At 46.9% G+C, this 9,529-nt stretch overlaps 1 protein-coding gene across 1 annotated transcript in view; it reads left to right on the forward strand.

Moving 5' to 3' along the window:
• The first annotated feature begins 300 nt into the window (after window positions 1-300).
• Window positions 301-9,529, forward strand: part of LOC107112743 (contactin-associated protein-like 5) — a 279,687-nt gene continuing 270,458 nt past the window's right edge. The window contains exons 1-2 of the mRNA XM_015413933.1: window positions 301-512; window positions 8,629-8,735. Of these exons, the coding sequence (XP_015269419.1) occupies window positions 301-512; window positions 8,629-8,735 (319 nt within the window). The remainder of the gene's footprint in view (window positions 513-8,628; window positions 8,736-9,529) is intronic.

Raw genomic sequence — 9,529 nt, forward strand, 5'->3', positions numbered from 1 at the left:
GCCATCTTGGAATTAGTCATGCAAACCATCGAAGAAGCGCTCGAGCGAATGTGACCGGCGGATGGGGCGCCAGGGGACCAGCCACCGCTGGGACCTGGGGGGCCAGGACAACAAGGGCCACCCGGCCAACCGAGGTTACCCCAGCAACCTCAGCAACCGGTCCCAGTCCCTGTTCCAAGGCAACCAGACGTACCAATCCCGGTGCCCAGACCAGGCAGTCCTCAGGGCCAAGCGATCCCCCGCCCAAAGGACCTGATCGAGGTGACATTTGACGGCAACCCTGAGGAGCTCGCCTACTTCATGGTGCATGTGCAGAAATTTATTGATCGATCGGGCCACCTGTTCCCCGATGACAGTAGCCGTATCGACGTGGTGGCCATGAGACTCCGAGGAGCCGCAGCAGCCTGGTATGTGGGACTTCATAATGCCAGGGGCCCTGAACTGACTGACATGTATGCGTTCATGTGGGCACTGCGAGCCCAGTTTGAGGACCGTAATGCGGGCCCAAGGGCGTGAGCGTACTTGCGCACGTTGAAGCAAGGGAGGAGAACGGTCTGTGAGTACTCGGCTGAGTTTAAACTGCACGCAGCGAAATTGCCCAACTGGCCAGATAACGTTCTGGCAGAAATGTACCAGGTAGGCCTGAACGCGGAAACCAGAGAGACAGTACTGAGGTCCGTGGACCCGGTTTCTCTGATGGCATGGATGCAAGAAGTCGAGAGTGTGGAGAATCGCCTGCATACACTGAGGCTGGACATCGCTGCAGCCGGGGGAAGAGCAACCCCATCTCCCTTTAAACCCAAGCCATCGCGACAACTGGATGCCCTGCGAGAGCAACAGATGCGCCAAGGTTTGTGTCTAAAGTGCGGGGAGAGGGGCCACTTCGCTGCCGACTGCGGGCAACCCACCCAAAAGGAGAAAGATTATACCGGGAAAAGTCGCCCCACCACCCCGCTGAAAAAACCGAAGAGAGTTACCCAACAACAGAGAAAACACTGTACCACCGAAGCTAAGTACCCTAATATCTTTAGAAAAATTGTTGGCAGCAATTACAAACCATAAAACTTTACCAAACCGCAAAGTCAAACCGATAAAGTGAAAGGGACAGGTTCCCTTTAATTGGCCACAGCAGTTGCACCGGTTAAAGTAACACTAAAAAGAACCTAACATTGCAGGACCAAAAAGAAAGGGGAGGCTTGGGAATCCCCAACTGTAAACTCTATTATACAGCGGCAGCAATGACTTGGATAAAAGATTGGGTCATGCTGGAAAACAAAAGGTTACTGTTGTTAGAAGGATGCGACCTAGACATGGGTTGGCATGCCTATATAGGATACGGGAAAGATAAAATTCATACGAAATTCAACCAACACACAATCAGAGGAGCGCTAGATAAAATATGGCAAGAAATCAAAGATAAATACTATGTTAAAATACCTAAATGGATATCCCCAATTGAAGCCTTCACAAAAACCTCTCTATTATCCAACCCAACAGACATAACATATGAGATATTATTAGACTCAAATGGAAATCTAAAAAACCGAGAAACCTTGGAAAAAGAAGGTTTCAAATTAACATGGTGGGGAAATATGCAGTTGAACACAACATACAATAAGGATAAAAAGAAAGGTTTTTACTATGAGAAGAATGACTTAGACAAATTATGGCTTTCTACGAATGACAAATTAATACAGAAACTATATAAACTACTTCTTGTAAACTATGAGTTAGATGAGGAGGTAAAAAGTTGTATGATCACATGGATGCAAGATTTTGGTTACATTATTGAAGACTGGTCTACAGTATGGGTTGCTGCAAAATACCTGAGATCTATTCCCTATAAGGAAAATCTATTTAAAATATGCCACTGCTGGCATTGGTCGCCAGACAAACTAGCAAAATGCTATCCAACTTTGTCAAAAAATTGTTGGAAGTGTAAAAATAATGTAGGCACCTTCTACCATATGTGGTGGAGGTGCGCTGAGACCCAAAGATACTGGCATAAAGTACACAAAATGTTAGGTGATATATTAGAAATTGAGATACCATATACACCAGAATTTTTTCTGTTAAATGTAATACCAGAAAAATATAAGAAGGAAGAAAAATATGTTCTAGGATATATTGTCACTGCAGCACGTATTCTGTTTGCCAAAAACTGGAAACAAGGGGGGATACCGTTTAAAAAAGATTTAATCTTTAAAATACAGGAAGTGATTGAAATGGACAAGTTAACCACATTATTACAATACAAAGATACGATATTCTCTAATAGGTGGGAAAAGTCTTATAAATGGTTTAAGAAGATGTAATAAGTTAAACGAGATGTTGTGGAACTCTGTAATGGTTATATCTATGCGTAGAATTTATATGCATGATGTAATGCATTTTAAAACTGAAATAAATATATATAAAAAAAGAGCATTTGCATTTTTGAGTTATCTATAGCCCTCACTTGGCGGGTGGTAACAATTGTTACCCAGGCTCCACCCCTCAAATCTCAAGGAATTTCCATAGGTAAAGGTGGCAATGCACCAAACAGAGGGGGACAGAGAGGGGGGAAGAAGGTAAGAAGGGGGTTGGAGGGAGGGCTGCAGAAGCATATGCCGGCTTCTCTTGGTGTGCAGGCTGGAGAAGGGAGACTGTGTCCATTTTAAACCCGGCCCTTGGAACTCACGTTAGAGCGAAGGCTCTCGTAGACTCGGGGTGCAGGAGAGACTTGATAAGCCCCTCGGTGGTGGCTGGGCTGGAGGTGGGAGTGGTGAAGTTAAAAGACCCCATAATCTTCACTCAGATGGACGGGTCCCCTATGAAAGACCCGTGTATTTACGAGACTGGTCCCGTATTGATGGGAGCTGGAGAACACTGGGAATCTAGATCTTTTGTTGTGACCCCAGCAGCCTGTTTCCCGGTAGTATTGGGAGCTCCTTGGCTGTACGGACACTATCCTTACAAACTGTGGGAAGAAGGGAGGGTGGTGCAATTCATCTCCCCCCGATGCCAAACCCACTGTTGGGACGAGAAATGGGGCCAACAACCCCCTCCCGAGAAACCAATGGCTCTCCTTGCCCAAGAGGAATTGCAGTCCGTCCCTCCTGAGTACCGTGATCTGGCCAAAGTTTTCGGAGAGGAGGAGGCCACCCCATAGGCACTCAGACTGTAGTATTGAGTTGGTGCCAGGGGCTAAACTACCAAAAGGGAAAATCTATGTCATGGGGCCGGCCGAGAAAGACGAACTAAGAAAGTTTATTGATAAAAACTTGGCATGAGGATTCATCCGGCCGGCCTCATCTCCCTTTGCGGCACCAGTTTTATTTCAGAAAAAAAAGGATGGTGGACTGAGACTCTGCACGGATTACCAGGGCTTAAATGCAGTGTCAGCCACCAACGCCTACCCAATGCCTTTGATTAAAGATCTACTGGCTGAAGCGGCTAAGGGGAAAATCTTTTCAAAGTTGGATTTGCGAGACGCTTATTTCCGTGTGTGCATAAAAGAGGGTGACGAGCTGAAAACAGCCTTCAACACACCCCTGGGCCAATTTGAGTACTTAGTTATGCTTTTCGGACTTCAAGGGGCTCCAGGGGTGTTCATGAATTTGATCAACGAGGTGTTGCACAAACATTTGTTTAAAGGGGTGCTTGTTTACCTAGATGATATACTTTTGTACTCTCCCAACTTGCCCTCCCATGTAAAATTGGTTCGAGAAGTCTTGAAATTGAAAACGTTGCACAAGCACAAACTGTTTGCCAAACTATCCAAATGTGAATTTCATAAGACACACATTGACTTCTTGGGCTACCGCATTTCTAATGCGGGGTTGGAAATGGACCCGGGGAAGGTTCAAGCGGTATTGGGGTGGGAGCCCCCTAGAACTAGGCGGCAACTCCAATCCTTCCTCGGATTTGCGAACTTTTATCGTTCATTTTTGCCCAATTTTGCCCAAATCAGCCTTCTCCTAACTGACTTGTTAAAGATGAAGGGGAAGGGACCGGAAGCTACCAAGCTGAGCGCTCCACTCCCTTGGTCGAATGAATGCCAGGAGAAAAAAAATCATTGTACAGAATGATGCGTCTGATGTTGCCATGGGAGGGGCCATTTTGCAAGAGGGGGACGATGGGTTCCTACACTCCCTTGCCTACGTCTCCAAAAAGTTCACTGACTCTGAAAGACACTGGTCTGTGTGGGAAAAGGAAGCGGGAGCTATAAAGCTGGCGCTTTCTACATGGAGGCACTGGCTGGAAGGGGCGAGGGTGCCGTTCGAGGTGTGGACTGATCACAAGAACTTGGAGACTATTAAAATGCCTCGTTGCCTAAACGCCAAACAGTTGCGTTGGGCAGACTTCTTTTCTAAATTTCAGTTCACCCTCCATCATTTCCCAGGCTCGGCAAACTCGCTAGCTGATGCCCTTTCGCGCCTCCCTCAACATGCCAGCCAAAGGGACGACATCCTGGACTCGGTTTTCACTCCCGCCCAGTTGGGGGGGGGCAGTCACCACTCGCAGGCAAGCGGCCAAGTTGCCTGGAACTCAACCCCTTGGTAACTCCTCCCCAGAGACTATGCGATGGACAGGCCCGTTCGTCTCCGCTTTCTCTGAGGCTGACGGGGAGGTGGTGAAAGGGGGGGTGATTGTGTTCAAGGGGAAAATGGATGCTGGTATCGTGACAATAAACTGTATGTTCCCCTGTCATTGGGAGGAGGTTATGCAATCGGTCCATGGCTCAAAACTAGCGGGCCACTCAGGGTTTGTGAAATCACTCCAACTGCTGCAGCAGCAATTTTGGTGGCCTTCCATGTGCAAGGATTTATCAGCATTTGTTCACTCATGCCAAGTGTGCACCATGAGCAAACCTCAACCGGGGAAGGTTCTGGGATTATTGCGACCCCTACCCACCCCTCATCGGCCATGGGAGGTGATTTCCATGGATTTCATCACTGATCTGCCTCCTAGTAAATCCATGACTGCAATTGGGTAGTGGTGGATCTCTTTTCTAAACAGGCGCATTTCGTCCCGTTTCCATCGTTGCCTACGGCAAGGGCACTTGCCAAAGCTTTCTTGACACATGTCGTGCGCCTACATATGTTGCCCAGCAAGATAATCTCTGACAGGGGGACCCAATTTGTTTCCAAGTTTTGGGGGGCGTTAATGGAAATTATGGGGGTAGAGAGGGGTTTGAGCAGTGCTTACCACCCAGAGACTGATGGACAAACGGAAAGGGTTAATCAAACTTTGGAACAGTACCTCCGTTGCTTTACGAACTACCAACAGGATGACTGGCATGATCTGCTACCCCCCACCAGACAGGGGCCTTGCAAGCCACAGGACGGCACCTCGGTTCCCCAGGGCTGAGGGTAGGTCCCCGTTTCGCCACAGAAGGCATAGAGGGGATGCTTATCAAATTTGCAGATGACACAAAGCTAGGTGGGATTGCTAATTCTGAAGAAGACAGAGTCAGGATTCAAAATGACCTAGATAGGCTAGAACTCCTTGAATAGGTGAGGTTCTGACACTTTTTTGCCAGTCTCACAGGCTCTGCCCTAAGTCTGTTATTTGCAGAGGCCACAACTCACCTGCTCTGCTCCAGACAGGGCTTATCAGACCCTTTTTCTCTTCAGAGTCTCTCACTAGGAGTTTTTTTGTTGAGTCTCCTCCCTAACACCAACTGACTAACTAACTCATTCCCACTTGAATTTTTTTAAAACAGCTCAGCGTTCCATTCCACAGTAAGCAGACTTCACCCAATCAGAAAGAGCTCTGTGAGCTGTCAAAGATTTTTAGGTAGCTCACCCTTTTCCAAGCAACATTGCTTAAAAGCCTGCTATTGCTTGCTGTCCATCACACATGGCTTTACACGGCTCCCCGTGTGCCTTCTTCTGAGCTCGGACCATGCCCCCCGGGTCCCCAACCCTATGCCACACCCTCTGTTGAAGGATGACAGATCATACCAGCAGCATGCCAGGCCACCGGCAGGGCTGTTTTTGTAGAAAAAGCCCAGCAGGATCTCAATAGCATAATAGGCCACACCCAGCAGCAGAAACTCATTAGCATATTAGGCCACACCCCCGCCAGCGCAGCTCCCTCCCCAGATTGGCATTACCCAGGTTCCCCGTGGTTTGCAGGGCACGTGGGGAACCCGAGGGAAGGAAGGGAGTTTCAGGATCGGCTTCCCCAGGTGCCCTGCTGCTGCGGGGTGCCTGGGGAACCTGAGGAGGGGAGGTAGTTTAAACTGCCTTCCCTTCCTGAATCAGCTTGGCTTCCCCAGGAGCCCTGCGGCTTGCGAGGCCCATGGGGACCCCGAGGCGGGGGAGGCAGTTTAAACTGCTTTCCCTCCCAGAATTGGCTTTCCCAGGCACCCTGCAGCTGCAGACCCCGAGGAGGGGAGGCAGTTTAAACAGACCTAGGCTTGCCCTTGAAACAGCTGGAGGCAGTGTGGGGGCCCCTGCACAGTGGGCACTCATGTTTGTATGTGCATGTCTTCCATCCACATGCCCCATTGGAGCCAAACTCACAGCAGAGTAAGTGGGATTGAACCGCCTGCCCCGCTGAGGTAGTTGATTCCCCAGGAGGTAGCTTGGTTTCCCCAGAACCCGAGCTATTGGGAAGGTGGTGCACAAGGTGCCCACTGTCATAGCTATTGCCCCCTGTAGGCCATGCCAGTGTCATCAGTTGCATCCACAACTGACCCCAGCGTAACGAGGTGTCATGTATTGTGTGCATTTTTATTGGTGAAGTACAGTGAGCTGCTCAGATTAACAATCCAAATGACAATGGGGCAAACCTTTTCTTGTGCACAGACAGCCCCCCTATCTCAAACAGCTACCCACCCACGATAATGCAACATCTCATTTGAACATGGACACTGGGACCAGAGCTTGCAATAAACCCAGATGCCAACTTTGCTGCCACAAACACCCAGACAACATCAACTCCACCATCAGAGGCTCATTCACTTGCTCATCTTCTAACACTGTATATGCCATTAAATGCCAACAATGCCCTTCAGTTCTCTACATAGGGCAAACCCTACGCCAGTGGTTAAATGGACACAAATCTGACATCAGGAATCACAGGATTGAGAAACCTGTAGGAGAACACTTCAGCCTTCCAGGACATTCAATGGGTGACCTCAAAGTGGCTGTTTTATTACAAAGGAACTTCAGAAACAGAATGGAAAGGGAAATAGCTGAAATACAAATTATTACAACACTCAGAACGAAAACCTCCCCAGGACTCAATAGGGATATTGGTTGTTTATCTCTTTACATATGCTAACCCATTCAGTCCTCACATACGTATTCTCAACAAGAAGGACTATAAATCCTCTGAATTTTAATGTATTTTAGTGTATTTCTTTTTCAGAATAGTATATTAGAACACTGAATGTATGCAAGGGACATTAGGATGTCTGCTGACATAACAGTATTTTTTGGAGGGGGAGGTAGTGCTAAGTGCCCTCCATGCCTGATAGGAGAGAAGGAAGATTCCCAGTCACTTCCCACAATTAGGAAAGGCACCTTTAGGGTGCAATCATACATACCAAAAGCAGCAGTAACAGTCCGATTCCCCCGCGGAGTAAAGGGGCACGATCAGACAGACACATCTGTCCAGCGTCCCGGAGTTGTTGGCGGGGTGTCGTATCACGCTGCAGAAGTGTGGGAAAAAGCCACCTGGTAAAACCTTCTAGTATACGGAACTGCAGTGTGCGCGGCCGGAAGTGTGATTGCACAAACACGTGTCATTGCAACCCCGGGGCAAACAGCCTCGCTTCCCGCCCGCATTTTCTCCCTTGTGTGACCGCAGCCTTAGACATTTTTCTGCTAATTTGACATATTTATTGCTTTACAATTGTTGACCCTATAAACTTAACTAGTTATTTAGTGTCACTTTGCATATCTTGATCATCATCATGTTGCATGTTAATCCGCTGTTCCTTCTCTGGCTATAAATTTGAATCTTGCATGCCATTCTAACAGATTTGATAAAGTGTGTGTGCACACAAAAGCTCATACCTTGAATAAACCTTTGTTGGTCTTAAAGGTGCCATCGGACTCGGGGTGTAGACTTTCCCATTTCCCGGGGGGGGGGCTGGGGCTTGGCCAGAGGCATTGCTGTGCTAGGAGCAAGGGTGGCTCCTGGGAGAGGCTGAGCACCTTTCTGAAAATTTCGGCGGGGGCTGAAGCCCCGCCGCCCCCACGAAGATTACGCCTATTTGTAATCTAGATTATAGTGAAGCACACAAAAGTAAAAAAAAATAATAATAATAAAGGATGTTGCTTTTCACCTGACATTTGTTCTTACCAGAGATCAGAATGACACATGCAATTTAGTTGCCTGGGCAGAGATAAGAATTAAACCTCTACCTACCCTCCTTGAGTTTTTTGGTATCAATTAGGGCTCTTGATTGAATTCATTCTTTCAGTACATGCTATTATTTGGAAGACTTTTGTTCTGAACTAAATGCACATAGCTATGGAAGAAAATTTATTTTTATCTGTGTACCAGCCCTTATTGTCCTAGAAAATTTCACAGTTTAGAAGAACCACAAGCTAAGGGCAATATGTTACACATTTCATTAGATATATAATCTGTTTAAAATGAATCGCTCTTTTGTTGACTCCCCTTCAGATGTTTGCCGAACTACTGTGAACATGGAGGAAAATGTTCCCAGTCCTGGACGACATTCTATTGTGATTGTAGTGAAACTGATTACACCGGAACCACCTGTCATAACTGTAAGTAGACTGGATTTATGAAAAGACTCAGAAGAAACTGTGGCAGAACTGTGTGTGTGTGTGTGTATGTGTGGTGGGGAGCATTCAGCACAACAGAAAAGCCTTCTTTGGAAGTACATCTTGTGTGAAATCAGAAGTTTGAAAAGACTTGTGCCCAACTCTGTTGTGTTAGAGATAAATCTATATTAAATGGTGACTACTGGCACATAGGTGGACACTGGATCGCAACGTTAATCTCATGCTATCTCCTCAATTCTAATGAACAAATGGGAAAGAACGGAGTTCCCCCACCTTTCCCTCCACATATGCAACACACACACACACACACACAGAGGATGCTGTTCACAAGTGTGTTTGGTGATGCTACAGGCAGACCTAATGGACTGGCTAGGACCCCCATGGTTAAGAAAAAGATATATGCCCCCCCCCCCAATATATAAATACATACTCAATCAGCAAAAGGAGACTGCCTTCAACAGCAAAAGACCGACTGGTAGACCAAAAAAGGCAAAAACACTCTTCTTCCTGATTCATTTTTTTGCTACTTGAAATAAATGGCTTTGTTTCTCTCTCTCTCTGTGTGTATGTGTGCTGTCAAAGTCTTTGTGTTGCATGAATATGCTATAAAATGTATGCAGAGAGAAAAATCTCAGGAAATATCTTGTGTTCTTGTTATTTGTCTTTGCTTTTATATATATAAAAACAACACTTCTAGCAAAGTTTTTTACAGTATTGTACTTGCCCTCAAATTAACCCCAGAAAGAAAATCCCTCCCTCCCTCCCCCTCCCCCCTC

This window comes from Gekko japonicus, unplaced genomic scaffold (assembly GCF_001447785.1).
Source record: "Gekko japonicus isolate JY-2015 unplaced genomic scaffold, Gekko_japonicus_V1.1 scaffold1788, whole genome shotgun sequence".
In the NCBI taxonomy this organism is placed as follows: Eukaryota; Metazoa; Chordata; class Lepidosauria; order Squamata; family Gekkonidae; genus Gekko; species Gekko japonicus.